The sequence below is a fragment of the Schistocerca americana genome, chromosome 5 (genome assembly GCF_021461395.2).
Source record: "Schistocerca americana isolate TAMUIC-IGC-003095 chromosome 5, iqSchAmer2.1, whole genome shotgun sequence".
Lineage (NCBI taxonomy): Eukaryota > Metazoa > Arthropoda > Insecta > Orthoptera > Acrididae > Schistocerca > Schistocerca americana.
This window is the reverse complement of record NC_060123.1, coordinates 448,591,790-448,617,481: the sequence shown is the minus strand read 5'-3', so window position 1 is coordinate 448,617,481 and position 25,692 is coordinate 448,591,790. Positions and strand designations below refer to the sequence as shown.

At 43.8% G+C, this 25,692-nt stretch overlaps 1 protein-coding gene across 1 annotated transcript in view; it reads right to left on the bottom strand.

The window, feature by feature from the left end:
• Window positions 1–8,717: 8,717 nt before the first annotated feature.
• Window positions 8,718–25,692, bottom strand: part of LOC124615971 (INO80 complex subunit C) — a 70,112-nt gene continuing 53,137 nt past the window's right edge. Inside the window, exon 5 of the mRNA XM_047144173.1 lies at window positions 8,718–8,941. Within this exon, the coding sequence (XP_047000129.1) occupies window positions 8,810–8,941 (132 nt within the window). The 3' untranslated portion in view covers window positions 8,718–8,809. The remainder of the gene's footprint in view (window positions 8,942–25,692) is intronic.

The following is a 25,692-nucleotide window of genomic DNA, read 5'->3' as shown; positions in this document are numbered from 1 at the left end:
ATTTGTTGAAAGACCTGCCTCCCACTAACCCACTACCCCTCTTTGCCTCATGCATTCTTCCTTTATCCCTCCATAACTCCATGTACCCTGGCAACTGCTCTCAAAAATCGATAATCAGCAGACAGTCTCACTGCGACCACAGGTGCGTGCATTCGGTTTTCTCTGTGGGGGTGTGTGTGATTATGTGTCCTTTTGATAGAGAAAGAGCAAGAGCTCAAAAGGTAGTATGAATACTGTTTTCAGTTGTATGTTTCTACGTGCCACACATCGGTAAGCTGTAGGTGAGTGGTTGCCTGTCTTTTTATTTTATGAAGTTATGATTATCAAATGTTTGAATCCCGTGTAGCTCGGGTTTAACACTATTCCACAGGGCACAATGGTTTTAGAAGCTGAGACTACTCCCTAACATCATCTGCAGCCAGACAGTGTAACACTGCCACACAAACATTTGTTATGTATTAAATTTTACCAGTTGTGGACAATGTGTATACATCACTCTAGTATTGAAATTGAAGGATTGAGCAGGAGAGAGAAAGAGTGGGGGGGGGGGGGGGGAGATGTGTTGGAGAGAGAGAGAGATAGAGAGGGAGGGAGGGGGGACACCCGGCTGTGGAGAGTCGCTGAAATAAAGCTTCTGCAATTGCCACGACTGAATCTGTATGATCATTCCATTTCATATCCCTACAAAGTGTTACAACCAGGTATTTGTATGAGTTGGCCAATTCTAGCACTGATATTATAGTCATAGGATACTACATGTATTGTTTTGTGAAGTGCACAAATTTACATTTATGAACATTTAGGGCAAGTTGCCAATGTTTAAAACACATTGAAATCTTATAAAGATCTGACTGAATATTTATGCAGCTTCTTTCAGGTAGTTCTTCATTAAAGACAACTTCTTCATCTAAAAAAAGCCTGGTTTTACTATTGTCTGCAAGGTCATTAAAATACCACATGAACAGCAAGAGGGTCTCAACCCATTTCCCTGGGGCACTTCCACATCTAATGATGACTCTCCATCCAGGATAACATGTTGTATCCTCCCTATCAAAAAGTCCTCCATCCAATCACAAATTTCACTTGATATCCCATATGATCATACTTTTGACAATATGTGTAGGTATGCTACGGAGTCATATGCTTTTTGGAAATCAAGAAACACTGCATCTATCTTGTTTCTTGATCCAAAGCTTTCAGCGTGTCATGTGAGAAAAGTGTAAATTGTGTTTCACATGACTGATGTTTTTGAAATACATGGTGGTTGGCATTGAGGAGGTCATTCTGTTCAAGGTACCTCATTATATTTTAGCTCAGAACATGTTCTAAGATTCTTCAACAAATTGATGTCAAGTATATTGGATGGTAGTTTCACGTATCACTTCTACTACCCTTCTTGTAGATGTGTCTGATCTGTGCCATTTTCCAAGAACTGGGCATGGCTTTTGTTCGAGGGATACACAACAGATTGTAGTTAGAAGAGGGATTAACTCAGCCGCAATTCAGTACAAGACCTGACTGGGATTCCATCAGTGCCTGGAGCTTTGTTCAATTTTAACAATTTCAGCTGTTTCCCAACAACACTAAGACACGAATATTGATTTCATTCACCTTTTCAGTGACACGAGGATTAAATTGGGGCAATTCTCCTGGATTTTCCTCTGTAAAGGAGCATTTGAAAATGGAGTTAAGCATTGCAGCTTTTCCTTGCTACCCCCAATTTCAGTTCCTGTCTCATTCACTAGGGACACTAACTTTGGTGTCACCAACAAGCTTTACATACGACCAAAATTTCTTTGGATTTTTCGAAATGTCATTTGACAATATTCCGCTATGGTAGTCATTGAAAGCATCATGCATTGCTCTCTTGACAGCCAAATGTGTTTCATTCAGCATCTCTCTATCTGTTGCCCTATGCTTTGTTTTAAGTGTTTTATGCAGTAATCTCAGTTTCTATAGAAGTGAGTGTATACCATGGAGGTTCCCTCCCGTTATGAACTGTTCTACTGGGTACACATCTATCCGGTGTGTGGTCAACTATTCTTTTAAACTTGGGCTAGGGTTCCTCTACATGCTCCTGAGCTGTGAGGAAAGTTTCAAGTCCCTCATTGAGCCATAACACTACTGATTTGTTGTCTAGTTTACTGAATGTATGCGTATGTCAGTTGTCCTTTGTACTTTGGTAAACATTGTTGCCATAACTGCGTCATGGTCACTGGTACTGGTTTCGATGTGGACCTCCTCAAAGAGTCTACTTGTTGCCATCAGATCCAATATACTTCTATCATGAGTGGGATTCCTCACTAACTGTTCTACATACTTTTCAGAAAAGGCATTTAGTAAAGTTTCACAGGATGCCTTATCACACTCACCACTAACAAAATTGTAATTTTCCCAATTAATTGTGGATGATTAAAGTCTCCACTGATGACTACAGTATGGTTGTTACAATCTCGGTGGTCGTTTACAGAATGCCAAGTTAACTATAGAAGAACGACGTCCGCTTATTCTAGATGGAAACCATAATTTCAAAAACCTTTTAATCGTACACACATTCCTTTGCAGCATCTTGGAGTTAAATTGTACTTTTGGAGATCTGCACCTCCTTTGGGATATCACACACCCCCCATACGATAAAGATCATTCACTGCTGGCTACCATGTACAAAAGTGCACAGCGTCATCGGTCTAGAAATGGAAACTCCACTATCAGCTGACTGGGTAACACAACATAGATCTTTCCAAGCAACCAGTGTCGATTCTGCAGGACCTTTATACACTGAAGTAGGAAATACCTGTGCTAAATGCTATGACACAGTGTTTACCTGCACTATGATTAGGGCAGTCCACCTACAGCTAGTCCATAGCTCATTAACAGACCAATTCTTATTGGCACTACAAAGATTTCTTCATCGACACAGCATTCCAAACACCACAAAAATAACGGAAGTGTGGCCAATACCTGCAGATAATACTCACCAATAACTTGCTCAACAATGTATAACTTGAAAATTTATAGTTCTATGTATGGCTCTTGGTGGGGAGGATACTGGGAGAGATTGGTCGGTTAAATGTAAAGATGCCTCAAAAAAAAAGTCAGATGCTCGACTATAGATGGAGAAGGGTTACAAACTACTCATGAATACTGAAGCACTTTTAACCTAAAGGCCCCTTCCTCAAACTGAAGATGAAATACTTGCTCCAGCTCACTTCCTCGTGTGGGAGAAATTTATGGTGTTACTCACTGGATCTGAGTCACTGACCACAGCAGACCTGACGAGAGATTTCAAACTCCATGAAAAAACGGCAGCAGCTTTCTGGAAATGCTGGAGTAAGGGAGAACGTACCTCTCCAGGGGACACCACCATGACGAAGCACTGTTCGTGCAGATGGAGAGGCTTGTGTATCCACGTGAAGCTGAGGGCTATGCCGAAGGTAGAGTACCTACTGCCAGAAAGGCCTCAGCCGATGGATCAGACTAAGAGTGTCCCACAACGTCCCATCTTCCTCATCCACTCCTAGTCCTACCCAACTCCCTTTCCCAACCCAAGGTGTGATGCGATCCATGTCGAGGGGCGCGTGGCACCTAGGAAGATGTGTTGCGAATGGAGCCTCAGGGATGCCAGGTGACCTCCCTGAGCAAGTACCCTTACACCGCATGGCGTATTTGTGGTGTGGAGTGTGTAGTGTGTAGATCCCCAAGTCTCATGGGACCAATATGGACACAATTAAAGAAAATAAAGAAAAACGAACTGAGGGGGAAACTGAGACCTCAGACACCCAAACATCGGGGTCAGGAGGGATGGAAGCAATTCCCATTACTGAATCAGGGTCTAGACCCGAGCCAGAAGTGGGAACTGTAACCGAGAAGTTGGACCAGATCAAGATTAAAGCCTTGTCTGGGGCCCAGAGGAGGAAACTATTCAGGGAACAGAAAGGAAGGGAAAGAATGGCTTCCTAAAGACAGGTGGAGAGAATTAAAGGGACTTGAACCCGAAACCCCCAAGGAAAAGCTATCTCAGGTTGATGGGGATACCAGACCCCCACAACGTCAAAGACAGGTAGCAAGAGGATAAGGGAGGAATCTGACTCCCTCCTCCCTGGATAAGCGACCCAGAAAAAACCGAGGCAAGAAATAGGGAAACAGACCTATGGTACTGCAGTCTTGGTTTTTAAGATGGCAGTTATCCAGGAAGGTGGCCATCACCTTGCAGTGGCCATCACCTCGCAGCAGGAGGAATCTGTACAGTGGCCCTCTTTGACACTGGACCAGGACCCAACTTCAGGAGAGTCTTTCTAGATTGTGGTGCCCTCATTTTTGTCTGTGAGGAGGTGCACATGAAGGAATGGCTTAAGGACAAGGTGCCCATGATATCCCCGTGCCCATGGGAAGATGCGAAGCTGCTGGTCAAGAGGACAGCAGAACTTCTTAAGACTGCAAAGGTACCAATATGGGTACTAAAGATCCTTAAGGATGTCTCTCCTAAGACTGTTTGAGAAAATAGGGGCTCAGAACCCAAAATTCTTAACAGAAGGCTGGAGAGTGATCAACCGGAAGGTTGTACTGGAAGGACAAACCCTGGTGGTCAAGGTTGGAGAGAAGTCCCTGAAGGTGATGCAAGAGCAGGACCTGAAATTGTTTCTAGGGCTCTTGCAGGTCACCGTCAGTGTTCTCAAAGACCTCAAAGGCAATGATGGCAGCAAGACATAGACTGGAGGTGCTGCAGATTAATCTGCAGCACAGTAAACGGGCCTCTGCTGCCTTGAGCCGCTGCCTGGGGAGGCAGGAAATGGATGTGGCCCTGACGCAAGAACCCTACTTATATAAAGAGGGCATATCGGGCCTCGGTGGCACTGGAGGTAAGCTGATTTATGCTAAAAATCTAAGAAACTCCAGAACATGCATCTATGTAAGAAATTGAACTTCTTTCATGGCAATGATGGATTTCAGCTCCAGAGACCTAGTGACCATTAAAATGCAGCAATGTGAGGAAGGTACCACAAGGGAAATTATTTTGGCCTCAGCATACCTCCCTTACAAAGACAGCTCTCCTCCTCCTTTGTAGGTGCGGAGATTGGTAGAGGCTTGCGATCGGCAAGGTGATCAACTGCTGGTGGGATGCAATGCCAATACCCAGAACCTAGTGTGGGGCAACAAGGACACCAACAGCAGAGGTGAGTACCATCTTGAATTTCTTTTAGCTAACAACTTGGGAGGTCCTGAATAGGGGCAATGAACCTACATTCAGGAATAACAGAAGGGAAGAAGTAATTGACATAACTTTTGGTTCCATGATGGTGGGCAGCTATCCCAAACAATGGCATGTGTTGTTCGGTCCACCCTCATCAGACCACATGTACATTACATTCAGGTTAGAAATGGGAATCAGACAGACCATGACCACAGGAATCCCAGGAAAACAGATTGGGAGACATGTAGGAGGGGTCTTGACTTAGGCTATCAGAAATTAAAACTTTGATAAGGAATCCAGTAGAGTTTGAGAAAGTAGCAGAGGCTGTTATCTCTGCCATAGTGACCTCATATCAGGACAACTGCACAATCACCAAGAAGTGCACAAATAGGAGTGTGCCTTGGTAGAATAATAACTTGGAAATTCAAAGAAAACAGGTACGAAGACTGTTTAACATTACGAGATGTACAGGACAATGGGCAAAATATCGTGAGGCCCTTGTCAACTATAATCAGACAAGAAAAGAAGACATCCTGGAAGGCATTCTGTGAGAAAGTGGAGAGCACGGCAGCTCAAGCCAGACTTCACAGATTCCTCACTAGAGTACCAGTCAATCTATGAGGTATGTTGGGGAAGGAGGATGGGGGATATATAAAGACAGCACATGAGACACTGGAACTGTTCTTCAAAACTCACTTTCCTCAATAATCTCTGCCGGAAAACACAGACCAGAATGTGATCCCAGAGAGACAATGATTCTCGGACACTCGAAGAGAGGACTGGGAATTGGTCAAGGAGTGTGTGGACTTTAATAAAATCCAATGGGCAGTGGAAACATTCCAACTGTTCAAGTCACCTTGCCGGATGGAATTTTTCCAGCTCTACTGCAACAGACAGGAGAGAATCTTGTAAGAGTTCTATGCAGGTTATTCAGGGTTAGCCTAGCAGTAGGCATCATTCCCAATGCTTGGAGGGCAGTGAAGGTTGTCTTCATTCCAAAGCCAGGGAGAATTGATCATACCAAGACCAAGGATATGAGACCAATCAGTCTGTCCTCCTTCATTCTCAAAACATTGGAAAAACTGGTTAATGTAATTAGGGCACCTCTACATTCAAACCAATACGCTTATTGGCCAGGTAAATCACGTGAGACAGCTCTTCAACAACTCATTTGGAAGGTGGAGAAAGCACTTCACTTCCAAGAAATAGCCCTCTGCATCTTCCTGGATATCAAGGGGGCCTTCAATAACCCAACCTTCGATTCCATGGTAAGGGCAGCAGAGGTGCATGACCTAGGGACCACAATATGTAGGTGGACCAGGGACATGCTTACTGGAAGGAAGGTAGAGGCTACCATGATGAATGAAAAGATGGTAATTAACACCACTAGAGGCTGCTCACAAGGGGGATTCTGTCCCCTTTATTGTGGAATCTAGTGGTGAACGAACTCATTGATGAACTAAATTCCTGAAAATGCTTCTGCTAAAAATACGCAGATGACCTTGTAATAGTAATACTTGGCAAATGTATTGACACAGTTAGAAATATGGCACAAGGAGGATTGGACATTGTGCAAAATTGGTGCATTAAACAGGATCTGACAGTTAATCCTAAGAAGACTGTTGTGGTGCCATTTACGATGAGGCATATCCAACACTCAAGTTGGAATCTAAAGCTCTTCAATGAAACTCTACCTGTGAAGAGGATTGTGAAATATCTAGGGGTAACCTTAGATAAGAAACTAACGTAGACCCCTCACATTAAGAGTATTTTCTCCAAGGCAAAAAGTACTCTTAGTAAGTACCAGAAGGGTTTTTGATAAAAACTGGGGTCCAAGACCCAGAGGTATGCACTGGATATACACCACAGTGGTTAGACTTAGGATTTCCTATGGGGCCGTAGTGTGGTGGAAGAAGGTAGAACAGCAGGTGGCAGCTAAGGAGCTTGCTAAGGTGCCGAGACTGGCCTGCTTAGCCATAACAGGCGGAATTAGCAGCACACCAACCACTGGTATGGAAGCCATGCTGGACATGCCTCCACTACACCTTTGGGTCAAGATGGAGGCAGCAGCTGGGGCATACAGACTTAGAACTGGCAAAAACTGGATCTCACCGGGATATCTAGAATCACACACTAACAATAGTGAGTGAGGTAAACATAGGAATGGCTGGGGAAATAAATGCCTGCCGACTATATAATAACTCCCAACTGCTTCAACAAGCCTTACAATATACCAATTAGAAACAGGGAGCAGTGGGAAAAAACAGTTAGACACTGTACAAGGGACACTGTTTGGTTCACTGATGGGTCGAAATCAGACCGAGTCGTTGGGGCCCGTAACATCTACATCTATTCAGACAGGCAGGCAGCCCTGAAATCACTGGCAGCTCGTGCAACAAGATCTAAGAATGTTGCAGATTTGTCACAGGGCTCTGGTGGAGTTAGGGGGAAGCAACAGGGTAAACCTAGTGCGCATTCCTGGCCACTCAGGGATCTGTGGCCATGAACAAGCTGACAGATTGGTCAGGATGGGGGCAATGACTCCATTTATTGGACCCGTCCGACAATCACCAAGGCTATGATCAACTAGAACTACGGAACTGGCTCAGGAAGCTGCACATAGAATATTGGACCGATGTCCATAAACAAAAACATGGTAAGGTAATGATGCCCAAACCATGTTTTAAAAGATCTCTAACCCTGGAATTGAACAGGAAAGAGATCAGACTCATGACTGGACTGATGACCAGCTATAGGAATTTCAAAAAACACCTACACACAATGGGTATAATGGAAGAAGACCCTAGATGTAGGATCTGTGATGAGGGTGAAGAAACTGCATACCTAATCTAGTTTCGGTGCGGGCAGTTGCAGGTTAGACCTAAGCTGTTTTAGCTTCCCTGTTAAAATCAAATCAAATCAAAAGGGAGAATGTATGCTATAGTGTAGCTTCCACCAAGTTAAACACTAAAATGGAGGAACAGTGAGACTCCAAGTCGATGATATCGTATCCTAAGGAGAACAAGTTCTTCCACAGCACCTGCGGAAGAGGGCAAAAGAGTACAGGAGCTGAAAGAAGGCAGAGATGGAATCCCAGATGTAACCACAGATGAAAGCCACTCAAGAGACGTGTCCAGCTGGTCATAGCTGTGAAGGTAGAGAAGTGTGGGGAGGAATGTGAAGAATTTCTGTAATGCTGCTTCAGCATTGCATTATATCTATGACTTGTTAATGATATGTTACGTAATCTCTGCAATATAGGTTGCCTGTGTTTGATGTTTAAAATTCATTCTCCAATTTTTCCCCAACAAAGGCTATTTTCTCCAATGAATGTCCACACTATCTCCAGAATTCCACAGTCTGAAGAAAATTGTCTGCTCCAGTTGTTACTGTTCAGTATAAGTTAAGGTTCCTCTTGAACACAAATATTACTAGTATGCATCCCAGCTTTCACTAACAATAAGCGTATTGATATTAAATGGTATATTCTGACATTAGAAAGGGAAACAGAGAAAGAAACGCTAACCAGTTTTTCAGATTTTAATATAAAAATAATACATTTTTAAAAGAAACTTGATTAAACTAGAGCTTATATTTTGATGCTTGAGTCCAATGTTCCTATCCCATTGGATTATTTGCTCTGCGTAATGAAAGGTATCCTGCTGTTATGTCCATTGGTAAACTGCGTATAGTTGAAAACTCTTCTGCATTGGCATACAGCAACTTTGTCTGTGGGTCTTTGTATTTCGCCTGCAAAACAAAAAAGTATGTTCAAAAAACGTAAATGTGTTTGTTCTTGTTTAAATGTGTGATAGTGCCTGGATCATAAAATATTCATGTGATACAAGGAATAAAGAAATCTCAGCAGTGGTTTAAAAGAAGAATTAAATACTAAGACACATAAAACCTACATCCTGTGCTTCATAATTTGCCAGTTTGTGTGTGGAATTCTGCAGTGAGATGGAATTAAACATTAACATTGAGTATAACAAATGCAAAAAGTTATTTCGGGTGTTTACTCACTGTGTTATTAGCCCCTAGGGAAGAATAATCAAAGCAAATCTATGTTACAGCATATGCAAAAGTATGTATAGTAAACTGACACTGAGTGCAAACTGGCATGTAACTGCCCATGCGAACCCCCACGCAAATCCAGTAAATTTGTTTATATTTCCATCAATGCAGGAAAGAAAATTACTGCAGTATTTTATGAACTTTTGAGAATGTAACAAGATAACTGTACTTCCGCAAACTAAAGATAAATGTGATCAAGATAGTGTTAATAAAATAAACAATTTACATTAATAATAGCTTTCTTTCTCCAATGTAAACAGTACCAAGAGCAGTTAAAAATGAATTACGTGAGTAAATGCGTATTAAGTCTGAAAGTTCATAGTTAATTTTTGGATTTTTTTTTCCACTGTCTTCCTCAACACTAAGGAAAATATTATGGAAGTAGAAAACACACACATTTCCAGATGAACACAACTCACAAACACAGGACTGTGTGTGTGAGTTGTGTTTGTGTGAATTTGTTTGTGTTTTCCACTTCAGAAGGAGGCCTTTTGGCCCAAAAGCTAAAATGTATAGCAGTCTTTTCATTGTGCTGGTCTGTGACTCAACATCTCTATACTCTGAGCACCAATCTATCGTCTACATAATATTGTTGTTATTCATTTCTGGACTTTCCACTGCAATGAAGAAACAATTTTATATCATCACACTCTTTTATCGAATGTATATTCTCACACTAAGAAAAAGAGATGAGAGCAGACTAATATAACACTTTGGCAGTAAGAGCCGCTATACTGTTATCAAAAGAAAATTGAAATACTGATTAATGTCGAATATAATATCTTTTCTAACTTATTACAAGCTAAGATGATTAAAATAATGGAAAACCATATAGAAACACATTATCTATGCAACAAGCTAAAGGTGAGGCAAAAAGGAAAACTTTTGAATCTTTCACTTAGATCAGATTATCTACATCTACATACATAGTCTGCAAGCCACTTTACAGCTCATGGCAAGGCGCTCTTTGCACCATTGCTAGAAATTCTCTTTTGTCCTGTAAACATATACAATGCTGACAGGTCACTAACAACAAATCTTGGGTGTTACATAGGTATGTTGTATTGAACCCAAACTCTCTGTTATGTGTTTCGAGCATGGTCCATTATCAAACAATCTGTTAAAAATATAAGCATCGTGAGCACAAAAATACTTTATGACCAAAACAGTAAAGCAAAACAAGTGATAGACAAATTTACAGAATTCACACCAGGGTACATAATGAGAAGATTGCATAAGTACTGACATATAGTGCACAAGATTTCACAGAGAAACAGTCAAGTGCAATGGTTGAATATGAAAACTAAAGTGAACAAATCATGCTGACCAGAGTGAAGTAAACTAAAAGCCCACCAGATGGCAGGCCAAACTTAGCATTCCAAACAATGTCAACTACAAAAGAAATTACAGAATGTAACAAAAAATCTACAGTTAGCCATGTGTAACAACAAATATCATCAAAAATCACAGTATTATTGGGAACAAGCCATATTGTACAATAAAATACTTTAAAATACATATTTATTAAATGGCAATAATAAATCATTTCAGTAGTTTGTACAAACTACATGATTTAACCTTGATTGAAGGATACAAGGTATGGGGGGAAGAGGATATTCTACAAAAATTTTTATTTTTCTGCAAGTACAGGAATTCAAAACTAAAGTCACATAAAAAACCACGGGAACAAATCATAAAACCATTCATACAAAAGCTGCTACACAACAGCATCTCGCACTCATTTTTAAGACTGAAAAAACAAAATACATTCCACACAATAACTGAAACTCAGTGGGACATCCTTGCTTATTAAATCATTATGAACACAAATTATGAGGCCACCAATTAAAAATTACAAGCAAACTATCAAATCTTTACTAAGAAAACACCAAAAAACTGTCACAGGAGGAGCGTGCTGCGCTCAAAGTGGCGATACCTAGACAAAATTTATATTTGTACATATACTATAAGCTTTTATCAGTTTCAATTATTGTGTGAAATATATTTTTGTTTTCCATTCTTAAAAAGGAGTGAGAAGACTGCTTCTATGCTGTCCTGGGTGCAGCATGCTGTTGTGTAGCAGCTTTTTTATGAATGGTTTTATGATTTATTCCTATGGTTTTATTATATGACTTTAATTTCGAATTCCTGTACTTGCAGAAAAATAAATTTTTTTGTAGAATATCTTGTTCCCTCCATACCTTGTATCCTTCAATCAAGGTTGAATCACGTAGTCTGTATAAACCAATGAAATGATTTGTTATTGCCATTTAATAAATATGTATTTTAAGGTACTTTACTGTACAATATGGGTTGTTCCCATTAATACTGTGATTTTTTATGATATTTGTTGTTACACATGGCTAACTGTAGCCTTTTTGTTACATTCTGTAATTTCTTTTGTAGTTGACATTGTTTGGAATGCTATGTTCGGTCTGCCGTCTGGTAGGCTTTTAGTTTGCTTCACTCTGGTCAACATGATTTGTTCACTTTTGTTTTCATATTCAACCATTACACTTGACTGTTTCTCTGTGAAATCTTGTACACTATATGTTAGTGCTTATGCAATTTTCTTATTATGTACACTGGTGTGTATTCTGCAAATTCATCTGTCACTTGGTTTGTCTTACTGTGTTGGTCATAAAGTACTTTTTTATGTTCATGATGTTTGCATTTTGTAACAGATTGTCTGATAATGGGCCATGCTCAAAACACGTAATAGAGACTTTGGATTCAATCCAACATTGTGGACCCCCTCCCCCCCACCCCCAAGATCTGTTATTAGTGACCAATCAGCATTATACATGTTTATTGGGTTACTCATAATGGCCACATACATCATGCATGACTTCAAGTCACAATTGCAATTCTGTTTTACATTCCACTCATAAATGTAGCAAGGTGGAAAAAGACTCCTTCGTGCCTTTATATGAACTTTAATCTCCTTATTGTGTTCTGAAGTGAAATGAACACTGGAGGCATTAGAACTGTTCTGCAGCCTGTTGAAAATACTAGTTTGCTAAACTTCCTCTTCCACAAAATCACCATCATCTCCTATCCTAAGTTTCTCATCTCCACCCACAAAGGAACATTTTGGTAGCCTCTTGAACCGACAGAACTGGGTGGTAACAAATCTAGAAACACACCTCAAAATTGCTTTAACGTCTTTCTTAAATTAAATCCGTTTGGGATCCCAAACAGTAGTGTTGAGAAATTGGTTGCATAAGCGCTGTGTAGGCAGTCTCCTGTGTAAAAACACTGTATTTTACAAAAACTCTTTCAATAAACTGTAACTGGCCCTTCACCTTTCTCTACAACTGGCATTTTGAGTTCATTTCATTTCATGTTTTTCTTAATGTGGCACCAAATATTTAATCAATGTGACTGAGTGAAGCAGCATATCACTAATCCTAACGTTTCTGAACATACATGATAGTCTCTTGTCCACCAGTATTAACTAACTTGTGTTTAGTGCAAGCTACCTTTGCTGCACATTCTATGTGACAGATTAAATTTACATGCGTAGTAGTAGTAGTCCATCTTCATTTCCATGGGCACTCTTAACATTAACTTTGTCTCTGATAAACACTCAATTCCTAGGACAATGTAATCGGTCCTATTAACCAAAATATCATCAAGCAAGCCACATATTTGAGAGACCACCCTATATGCCTAAACCTTTGTCAACAGAGTGCTTTCCGGAAATGTGCACAGAATCCGCCTGTTGGCTTTCATCCATTGTTCACAGAAAATCATGTGTGGAAAGATGGGGGAAGGGGTGTTCCCATGGCTGTACGACTGCCTTTTCACTGGTCCGCGTCATGCGATGCGGCTTTCCAGAAATTGAAGACTATGCTGAAACAGGCCACGTGCCTGGCTACTTATCGACCTGGCCAACATCATGTTCTTGCCACAGACACCTCCCAATACGGGGTCGGTGCAGTCCTTGCGCACCGTTTTTCTGACGGTTCGGAACAACCCATTGCTTATGCCTCCAAAACTTTATTCGTTCCATCAATTACTTCACATTTGAGGGCCAGACATATCATCGACTTGGAGTCTCACTGTTCCTCCATTTTAGTGTTTAACTTGGTGGAAGCTACACTATAGCATACATTCTCCCTTTTGATTTGATTTTAACAGGGAAGCTAAAACAGCTTAGGTCTAACCTGCCACTGCCCGCACCGAAACTAGATTAGGTATGCAGTTTCTTCACCCTCATCACAGATCCTACATTTAGGGTCTTCTTCCATTATACCCATTGTGTGTAGGTGTTTTTTGAAATTCCTATAGCTGGTCATCAGTCCAGTCATGAGTCTGATCTCTTTCCTGTTCAATTCCAGGGTTAGAGATCTTTTAAAACATGGTTTGGGCATCATTACCTTACCATGTTTTTGTTTATGGACATCGGTCCAATATTCTATGTGCAGCTTCCTGAGCCAGTTCCGTAGTTCTAGTTCCCTTATTTTTAATTCCAATTGTATTCCTCCTATCTTTAGCTCACTTTTGCATCTTTAATGTTTGGCTCTGGCAGCTAATTACTATAATCTCCACAAGGATGCCCAACAAAAGTATTCTCAAATTGAGAAAGAAGCTTTGGCCATTATTTATGCTCTTCATAAGTTTGGTGTTTTTCTCTATGGCTCAAAATTTCATCTTGTTACGGATCACAAACCACTTGTTTCCTTATTTCATCCATCAACGTCACTTCCCGACAAGGCTGCACACCGCCTCCAGCATTGGGCTCTTTACCTGCCTCATTTCCATTATGAGATTCATTTCCGGCCAACGGCTCAACATGCAAATGCTGATGCTCTATCTCGCTTTCCCATGGGTCCTGATCTGGCATTCGATCATTCGATAGGGACGAACTTTTGTGTTTCCACCTGGATGTTGCCGAGCAGCGGGTTGTGGACGGGTTCCCCATCACTGGGGACAGGCTGGCGGTTGCTACGGGTTCTGACCCTACCCTCTCCCGGGTTTTACGCTGTATTCAGAAGGGTTGGCCAGATTGCCCATCCGCTAAGACTTCTGATCCGTTGCGGAACTACTACTTTGTGCTACCGCCTCACGGCTGGGGATGGTGTTATCCTCTTTTCCACTGACAATACTTCACCGCGTGTTGTGGTACCTGCGTCTTTGCGTGCTTCGGTCTTGCGCCTCCTGCACCAAGGGCACTGGGGTGTGTCTCGCACAAAATCTCTGGCGCGCCGTCATGTGTACTGGCCTGGCATTGACTCTGAAATAACACACATGGTCGCTGCCTGCGGCCCTTGTGCGTCACAGGCCGCAGCCCCGAAGTCATCTTTGTCACCGTGGCCTTCGCCTGAGAAGCCCTGGGAGCGCATTCATGCTGACTTTGCGGGGCCCTTTTTAGGTACTTATTGGCTCCTCGTAATTGACGCCTACTCTAACTTTCCTTTCATTGTCCGTTGCATGTCGCCTACCACCGCGGCAACCACCAGTGCTCTCGCCCGCATTTTTTCTTTGGAAGGCCTCCTCTCTACTCTTGTTACTGATAATGGTCCGCAATTTTCCTCTTCCGAATTTGCGGATTTTTGTGCTCGTCACGGCGTTATGCATGCCATGGCCCGCCTTCAATAACCCAACCTTCGATTCCATGGTAAGGGCAGCAGAGGTGCATGACCTAGGGACCACAATATGTAGGTGGACCAGGGACATGCTTACTGGAAGGAAGGTAGAGGCTACCATGATGAATGAAAAGATGGTAATTAACACCACTAGAGGCTGCTCACAAGGGGGATTCTGTCCCCTTTATTGTGGAATCTAGTGGTGAACGAACTCATTGATGAACTAAATTCCTGAAAATGCTTCTGCTAAAAATACGCAGATGACCTTGTAATAGTAATACTTGGCAAATTTATTGACACAGTTAGAAATATGGCACAAGGAGGATTGGACATTGTGCAAAATTGGTGCATTAAACAGGATCTGACAGTTAATCCTAAGAAGACTGTTGTGGTGCCATTTACGATGAGGCATATCCAACACTCAAGTTGGAATCTAAAGCTCTTCAATGAAACTCTACCTGTGAAGAGGATAGTGAAATATCTAGGGGTAACCTTAGATAAGAAACTAACGTAGACCCCTCACATTAAGAGTATTTTCTCCAAAGCAAAAAGTACTCTAGTAAGTACCAGAAGGGTTTTTGATAAAAACTGGGGTCCAAGACCCAGAGGTATGCACTGGATATACACCACAGTGGTTAGACTTAGGATTTCCTATGGGGCCGTAGTGTGGTGGAAGAAGGTAGAACAGCAGGTGGCAGCTAAGGAGCTTGCTAAGGTGCCGAGACTGGCCTGCTTAGCCATAACAGGCGGAATTAGCAGCACACCAACCACTGGTATGGAAGCCATGCTGGACATGCCTCCACTACACCTTTGGGTCAAGATGGAGGCAGCAGCTGGGGCATACAGACTTAGAACTGGCAAAAACTGGATCTCACCGGGATATCTAGAATCACACACTAACAATAGTGAGTGAGGTAAACATAGGAATGGCTGGGGAAATAAATGCCTGCCGACTATATAATAACTCCCAACTGCTTCAACAAGCCTTACAATATACCAATTAGAAACAGGGAGCAGTGGGAAAAAACAGTTAGACACTGTACAAGGGACACTGTTTGGTTCACTGATGGGTCGAAATCAGACCGAGTCGTTGGGGCCCGTAACATCTACATCTATTCAGACAGGCAGGCAGCCCTGAAATCACTGGCAGCTCGTGCAACAAGATCTAAGAATGTTGCAGATTGTCACAGGGCTCTGGTGGAGTTAGGGGGAAGCAACAGGGTAAACCTAGTGCGCATTCCTGGCCACTCAGGGATCTGTGGCCATGAACAAGCTGACAGTATGGTCAGGATGGGGGCAATGACTCCATTTATTGGACCCGTCCGACAATCACCAAGGCTATGATCAAACTATTGTTGCTAAAGGTGAGCAAGAATGATGTCATAGGTTTGGAATCAGGTGTACAATGACTGAGGAAATGTTCGGCAGCAGACAGACCACGTACATGGGTACTGTTGGTACAGAGGGAGATGGCATCAGTGGTGACAAGCAAGGTGTGTGGTAGGAGTGAGGCAGCCAAAATTTCACACGATGTAGGAAGTGGTTGGTATCTTTGATATAGGAGGAAAGTCTTTGTACTATAAGTGGCAGGTGTTGATCAACTAAGGCAGGTATACATTCGGCGGGTGCGTTGAAGCCAGCAACTATATAATGCCCAGGATGACTAGGTTTGTGGATTTTAGGTTGAAGATAAATGGTGGTGGTGGTGGTGGTGGTGGTGGTGGTGGTGGTGGTGGTGGTGGGGGGGGGGGGGGGGGGGGTTTTGGGTGGGGTGAGAAGTTCTATGAACTGAGGTGTAAGTCCTTGTAAGGGGTAGAGGTTCTTATGAAGGACTGCAGTTTAGTTTGAATCACAGGATTGGGATCTTGATGGCAAATGCTGTATGTAGAGGTGTCAGACAGCTGGCATAGACCTTCACTAACATACTACTGTTGGTCAAGTACCTCAGTGGTAGATCCTTTGTCTGCTGAGAACATAGGGCCTGGAGTTCTGCAGAGGACAGGTTAGGGTCATGTTGTACGGACCTGAGAAAGGTTTGTGCAGCAATGCTGGATGTGAGGATTTCTTGGAAGACTTTTAAGGATTGATTTTGAAGTAGTGGTGGTGTGTCAAGTTGTGATCATGGTCAGAACTGTTCAAGGCAGGGTTAAATGTCAGGTTTGCTGATGGCATGGTTTTGGGATTCGGTTGCAAAGTGATATTGCCTGTTGAATTGTCTGAAATCTATGCCTGTTCCACTCCTACCACACACCTTGCTTGTCACCACTGATGCCATCTCCGTTTATAACAAATACCCCATGTACATGGTCTGTCTGCTGCTGAACATATTCTCAGTCAATGCCCACCCCATTCCAAACTGATAACATCCTTCTTAATCAACTTTATAATTTCCAATAACTACTTCAAATTTTAGAGGCAGACATACAAACAGATCAGGTGTATGGCTGTGGGAACCAGGATGGCTCCTTCCTATGCCAACATTTTCGTAGGTCACTTGGAGGGGGTTTTCCTGGGATCCATAATCCCTAAGCCCCTGGTTTGATTTAGGTACACTGATGACAGCTTTGCCATATGGACTCATGGTGTGGCTGACCTGTTGAAATTCCTGGAATCCGTAAAACCCTTCTCCCAATTAAACTCCACAATGTCCTATTCCGAATACAATGCCACTTTCCTTGATGTTGATCTCATCCTCACTAAAGGCCAGCTACACACTTCTGTCCACATTAAACCTACTAACATACAACAGTACATACATTCTGACTGTTGCCATACTTTCCATGTCAAACATTCCCTCCCATACAGCCTTGGCATTTGAGACATACGGATTTGTTTGGATTCAGAATCTTTACAGCAATACACCTCAGCATTCACTGGATGCGATTATTCCAACAGCCTAGTTCACAAGAAGGTTTCCTAGGCCATGACATCTAATCCTGGTACTGCTGATCCCCCCCCCCCCCCAAAATAGCTTCAGAGCACATCACTTCTCACTCAGTGTTATTCTGGTCTTGAATGTATTAATCAGCTTCTTCGACACGGCCATGACTTCCTAAAACCATGCCCTGAAATGAGAACCATTCTGTCTGAGATTTTGCCGACCGCACCTAGAATAGCTTTTCAGCATCCTCCCAATCTCCACAACATCGTTGTCAGACCCTATGCTCCTTCTGCACGCATCTCCCTACCCTATGACTCATACTCCTGTGACTGTCCCCACTGCAAGTCTTGTCTTATGCACCCTCCTACCACCATATATTCCAGCCCTGTAACTGGCAAAACATATACTATCAAAGGGAGAGCCACCTATGAAATGACACGTCATATACCAGCCGTTATGAAACACTGTTCGGCCTTTTACATCAGCATGACTACAAACCAGTTATCAGTCAGGATGAATGGGCATAGGCAGAGGGTGTATACCAACAACACACAATAACCTGTTTCAGAGCATGCTCTACAATATGACAGTCATGACCTCAGTGCCAGTTTCACCATTCATGTCATCTGGATTCTTCCCCCAGACACCAATTTCTCAGAAATCTGTAGGTAGGAAACAATGCTACATCATGTCCTTGGTTCTCGCCACCCACTTGGCCTTAATTTATGTTAATTCCTCCTGTCTCAAAATTTCTTCACAATAAATACTCCTTCCTTCATTCCATTTCAGTTTTCTACTACTTTCATTTTCTAACCTGTCTATTTTTCCCTGTTCCCCCTCCCACCTCTGTTACATACAATGCACTTAGCTTTTCCCTCTTATTCACTCGCGCATGATGATTCAGTAGTAATCTCTGTCTTCTGTATTACCCTGTCTTCCACCTTTCACCTCTCAGGTTTTCGAATCTCATCCAGTGCAATTCCCAACAATCAGTCTTTCATTATCATCCCGTCCGGTAAGTCTCTCCTGACCGGGGTTCTGGGTGACTTCTCTGAACTGTGCCCCCTTTCCCTTAACCTATCCAGTCCTTTTCCTTCAGCCTTCTTCCTTTCCCTTCAACTCTTCCGAACTGTACCCCTTTCCCTAAACCTCTACAGTCCTCCTTCACCCTTCTTCCTTCTCCTTCAACTCTTTTGCCAGAAGAAGAAGCCACTGGCTCTGACAGCTTGTAAAAGTTAAACATTTGTGTGTGTGTGTTCTCCTGCTACAATGATGTCACTATCTTTAGAGAATAATAAGAAAAACTGTTGTGACTCCCCGATCATTCAAAGCGCCGCCGCGCAATTATGCGCGTCCTCTATGTGCGGCGCTGTCTGCCAGCCACGCAGCAGCTGCGCCACCTAAGCGGCCAGCCGAGCAGCGGCCGCTAGACTGGGACTCAGTGCTCATTCGAATGCTAACGTGTACACGTCTTGCTTGTCAACTTACTCTGTAACTTACATGTGTTGTGTCGTTCTGAAATATATGTGTTAAACTTGACGTTATAACAATTGGCGACGAGGTAGTGGATTTTTCCTTTTCACCGTTGACCCACAGGTTTCCATGGCTACTGTCGAACAACTATTGCAAAATCTCCTTGAACAGCAAACGCTTCTAACAGCAGTGATTCAAATGCGTCAAATGCGGGGCGTTTCTCATCGTTGGCTATACCTCCTTTTCCTCCTTACGACGAGACGGCGGAAGACTGGTCTGATTATGAAAAACGTCTTCGACATCACTTCTTGGCATTTCATGTCATGGACGAACAACCATGCAAGTCTCTGTTCCTTTCCTGAATTTCACCTCAAAGGTATTGGTTGTTGTCGCAATTGGCTCCTTTGAAGGATCCTGCGTCTTTGTCCTTTGCTGAATTGTGCTCACTTCTGTCTGTCTATTTTCAAAAGCAAACGCATGTGGTAGCCTCTCGTGTTGCCTTTTATCGTTGTCAAAAACAGCCACATCAATCCTATCGCGCTTGGGCTGCTGAACTTCAGGGCCTCAGTCGAAAGTGTCAATTTGTTACTGACGTTCACAAAGAATCCTATGCCAGTTCCATGGTACGGGATGCTATTATCCAGTCGGCGTCCGGCAAAGAAGTTCGACAACGGGTCCTTCAGTTGGCATATCCGACTCTAGATGAAGTTCTCTCCATTGCGCAGTCTTTTGAAATTTCTCGCGCCGCTGGGGCGCAAATAGAGGCGTGGGGTGATGTCGGGGAAATACAACCTCTGTGTGCTGTGAACGACACGTGCGGCGCGTCCCCACCGGTCGACGTGGCCGCAGTGCGCTCCCACGCGCAGCCTCGGCCTAACCGTAAACAACCGCTAAGAAACTGCAGCAAACCCTCCGGCAACTTCCTTCATGTCCGCGGTGTTTTACGAAACATTCACGCGAGAATTGTCCCCAACGTTGGGCTGTGTGTCACAATTGCAAAAATAAAGGTCATGTGTCTTCCGTTTGCAAATACGACCGCATACATGATGTTCATGAACATTACGCTGATTCTGATTCTGTGTTGTCTGTCAATTGCACTTCTTCCCTTTCAGGGAAGTTATTCCTCACTGTCCAAATCCTTGGTCGAGATGTTCGCATGCAGGTGGATACCGGTTCTGCTGCCACTATAATTAATTCTCAGACGTATCTTCAGTCGGTTTCTCCACTCCTGTCACCTGTCACTCAGCAATTACGGACGTACAATAAACAGAAGATTTCTCTCTTGAGACAGTTTCATGCTGAGGTATCTTACAAATCCGTCGTTCGCACTGTTCCCATATTTGTGGTCGACCAGAGCAACGCAGAAAATCTTTTTGGTTTCGATACCTTTCGCGTTTTTGGGTTCTCCATAGATGACTCTGTCAATATTGTCTCTGATGCTATTCCTTATGCTCAACTGGATTCCTTGTCGACGACATTTTCATTCCTTTTTTCTCCTGGCTTACGCCGTGCAAACGACTTTGAAGCTCATATCACGCTCAAACCCACTGCTCGGCCTAAGTTTTTTCGGGCTCGGCCCATTCCTGTGGCCCTTCGTGATCGGGATAAACGGGAGTTGGATCGTCTCACTACTTCAGGGGTCTTGCTTCCTGTCACTTCCAGTGAGTGGTCCTCTCCTGTTGTCGTTGCTAAGCCAAATGGTGATATTCGTCTCTGTGCCAATTTCAAAGCCACTGTAAATGCTCAATGCCTCATCGACACTTACCCTATGCCCCATCCTGAAGAACTGTTCACTAAACTTGCTGGAGGCCAGTATTTTTCTAAAATTGACCTGTCAGAAGCTTATCATCAACTTCCTCTCGACGCTGCTTCCCGGCAGTTTCTGGTCCTTAACACGCCTTTCGGCCTCTATCAATACCGACGCTTGCCATTCCGGGTTGCTAGCGCCCCTGCTCTCTTTCAGCGATTCTTGGAACAATTATTGCTCCCTGTCCCTGGGTGTATCAATTACATGGACGACATTGTTGTCACTGGCTCCACCACTGAAGAACATCTTCAAAATCTCCGCACACTTTTTCATGTCTTACAGACTGCCGGTCTTAAGAGTAAACTTCAGAAACCACAATTTTTTCAGGCATCTATCACGTACTTGGGGTTTCAACTCTCTCGGGATGGTACTCGTCCGCTTCAGCAAACTGTCGCTGCGATCGATGCCCTTCCTCGCCCTACATCTGTTAAGGAACTGCAGGCCTTCTTGGGGAAAATAGCATACTATCACAAGTTTTTACCTTCTGCGGCTTCGGTGGCTCAGCCGTTGCATCGCCTGTTGCATAAAAACGTGCCTTTTCACTGATCCGCGTCATGCGATGCGGCTTTCCAGAAATTGAAGACTATGCTGAAACAGGCCACGTGCCTGGCTACTTATCGACCTGGCCAACATCATGTTCTTGCCACAGACACCTCCCAATACGGGGTCGGTGCAGTCCTTGCGCACCGTTTTTCTGACGGTTCGGAACAACCCATTGCTTATGCCTCCAAAACGCTCAAGGATGCCCAACAAAAGTATTCTCAAATTGAGAAAGAAGCTTTGGCCATTATTTATGCTCTTCATAAGTTTGGTGTTTTTCTCTATGGCTCAAAATTTCATCTTGTTACGGATCACAAACCACTTGTTTCCTTATTTCATCCATCAACGTCACTTCCCGACAAGGCTGCACACCGCCTCCAGCATTGGGCTCTTTACCTGCCTCATTTCCATTATGAGATTCATTTCCGGCCAACGGCTCAACATGCAAATGCTGATGCTCTATCTCGCTTTCCCATGGGTCCTGATCTGGCATTCGATCATTCGATAGGGACGAACTTTTGTGTTTCCACCTGGATGTTGCCGAGCAGCGGGTTGTGGACGGGTTCCCCATCACTGGGGACAGGCTGGCGGCTGCTACGGGTTCTGACCCTACCCTCTCCCGGGTTTTACGCTGTATTCAGAAGGGTTGGCCAGATTGCCCATCCGCTAAGACTTCTGATCCGTTGCGGAACTACTACGCTTTGTGCTACCGCCTCACGGCTGGGGATGGTGTTATCCTCTTTTCCACTGACAATACTTCACCGCGTGTTGTGGTACCTGCGTCTTTGCGTGCTTCGGTCTTGCGCCTCCTGCACCAAGGGCACTGGGGTGTGTCTCGCACAAAATCTCTGGCGCGCCGTCATGTGTACTGGCCTGGCATTGACTCTGAAATAACACACATGGTCGCTGCCTGCGGCCCTTGTGCGTCACAGGCCGCAGCCCCGAAGTCATCTTTGTCACCGTGGCCTTCGCCTGAGAAGCCCTGGGAGCGCATTCATGCTGACTTTGCGGGGCCCTTTTTAGGTACTTATTGGCTCCTCGTAATTGACGCCTACTCTAACTTTCCTTTCATTGTCCGTTGCATGTCGCCTACCACCGCGGCAACCACCAGTGCTCTCGCCCGCATTTTTTCTTTGGAAGGCCTCCTCTCTACTCTTGTTACTGATAATGGTCCGCAATTTTCCTCTTCCGAATTTGCGGATTTTTGTGCTCGTCACGGCGTTATGCATGCCATGGCCCGCCGTTCCATCCACAATCCAACGGTGAGGCTGAATGACTGGTCTGCACATTTAAGGCTCAGATGCGGAAACTTCTGACTTCTTCTGCTGCTGATGATGCGCTTCTCCAGTTTCTGGCATCTTACCGTTTCACCTACATGGGCGACCACAGCCCGGCTGAGCTCTTACATGGCCGACAGCCCCGCACACTACTTCATCTTCTGCGGCCTTCCACCTCATGGCCGCGGGTGCCTTCACTTGGCCGGTTCACCGCCGACGACCTCGTCTGGGTACGGGGATATGGCAGGCGGCCAAAATGGAGCCCGGGCCGCATCTTAAGACACCGTGGCAGACGCCTGTATGAAATCCAGATGGACACGGGTGTTGCAGTGCGTCATTCGGACCAGCTTCGGCCTCTTGTGCCGGCAACGCCTGTTCCGAATGCCGCTACACCACTTTTGGCCCTACCTGATGCTTGGGATCTTGGCATCTCTCAATACAACGCAGCCCTCTCACCATCATCACGATGCCAGCACAAGAACGGACGCCACCAGGAGACGTGCCCATGCAGGAACCGGATGACCATCCTCTGTCAGAGCAAATCTACTCGCCCCCTCCTCCAACGGACGCCAACACATCGCCCATGTCTCCTGTCATATCAACTGGACTTGCCGCAACGGGCGGATTGGTGCATGGGGGCCCAGCAGATTCGACCCCTACGTCTCCTGTAATCTCGACCCGTTATCATCGGTGACACTTCCGTCCGTACAGGAAGCCTCCTCCTCGAGACTTTACGGCGAGTCAAACAACGCCTATGGACGTTGGCCACCTCCAGGACACCTCCATCAAGACCAGTGCAACAATTTCAAAGGGGGGAAAAGTGTTGTGACTCGCCGATCATTCAAAGCGCCGCCGCACAATTACGCGCGTCCTCTACGTGCGGCGCTGTCTGCCAGCCATGCAGCAGCTGCGCCACCTAAGGGGCCAGCCGAGCAGCGGCCACTAGACTGGGACTCAGTGCTCATTCGAATGCTAACGCGTACACATGTCTTGCTTGTCAACTTACTTTGTGACTTACATGTGTTGTGTCATTCTGAAATATATGTGTTAAACTTGACGTTATAACAAAAACTTGGGTAGATTCTGTAAATTAGTAGTAGTTTAAGTACTTAAGATTATGCAAAATGTGTCTCAATTATACGATTTTCTTTAAGAAATATTGTAAATTATCACACTATGCAACTGTTCCTGGAATATCTCCCGTACATTAAATAAATGATTAAATTTGTACATAATGAGATAATAACTTTATGCGTCAGTGAATCAGATGTCTGGATGACTAACCTGGCAAAGTTCCTCTTGTAACACCCCCTTATCTGCCCAAATATGTATTCTACATTCATAAGATGCCACAGCTAAATTATTTGTAACATCAATCACTTGAATTTTGAGAACTCATCAATTAATTATTAACAGAAGCACTACTGTACAACTGTATTTGTTTTTTATTACTACAATTTTGTCATACAATGCCATATCATGAGCATTTAAACAACTGTTTAAGAGCAACATATTGTATTTTATTGTACTGTATGGAACTGGGGACCTAGAAACGATGGTGAAGCTTCGTCCATGCCGTAGCCCTCAGTGGTACACAACCCCACAACAGGCTACAGCAGTCCACTCACATCACTGTCACCCCACACCGAACCCAGGGCTATAGTGTGGTTTTGCCCCCAGTGGACTCCCTGGGAAAGTCTCACACCAGACGAGTGTAACCCCAATGTTTGCGTGGTAGAATAATTATGGTGTACGCATACGTGGAGAAAGTGTTTGCGCAGCAATTGCCAAGTTAGTGTAAGGGAAACTAGCCCGCATTCACCAAAGCAGATGGAAAACTGCCTTAAAAATCATCCACAGGCTGGCCGGCACACTGGACCTCGGCAGTAATCCACCGGGCGGATTTGTGCTGGGGACCAGCACGCCTTCCTGCCCAGAAAGCAGTGCATTAGACTGCACGGCTAACCGGGTAGCCTCAAGGGCAAAACTTGTATAGAAATATAGAGTGCGTGCTCAAGAGAAGGCATGATAATGGTTTGCGAAAGTATACACAAAAGTACTTGAGTAGAAGTGATGCTGGTGCAGAGCATCGGTTGCCACATGTATATTCCTGCGCAGCAAAAGTTACTTTCTGTTTTATTGATGGAAATGAATGTGTTTCCCTGTACTTTGCTACATTTATAAAGCATAAGTGCATATCCTATTGATACAAATGGAGCAACATGTGATACCAATACGTTCCAAAACACCGCACATTAAAACAGAATTTTTCTGCACCTCATACTATTGTTCTACTGGTGACAGACAGGTAGGGTTAAGTGTCTTGAGAAGCCCTTGAGCTAGGAACCATTTATATACCCTGCAGAAGGATGGTCCTGCTGTCACTATGCTACAGTACAGGGTGTCAAATTTGAATACAACCCACTTCCTCCAGCTTAGGCAAATGGAGCAAATCAGTTGGTTCTTTCTGCATTAGATACAGTCTATGGTGTGCTTTAAGGGGTTATGGAAGCACTAATTAGTTCACTGGCAGTTCCTGATAAAACCTGAAAAAAGCGTTTTTCGTCATTTTCTCACGGTCAGCAGCAGATATCTAAATAACTAACAGCAGCAAATTCCTCAAACTTTAACAGTGTATTGTCTATAGACATTTACCTCAAAGTGCTATATTCTTGTTTTCAAAAATTTTTATACATTATCGAGAAACATCCCAAAAACTAGATTTTTAGGTACTAAAACTGAGCTGCTGATTCCAAGACTGCTATGCATAGCAAACTGCCTTAATTTTTATGATATATTCCTTTGTCTTAATTTTTAAGGTTCCAAGTTACCCAATTGTCCACATAAAGTTGGGCATG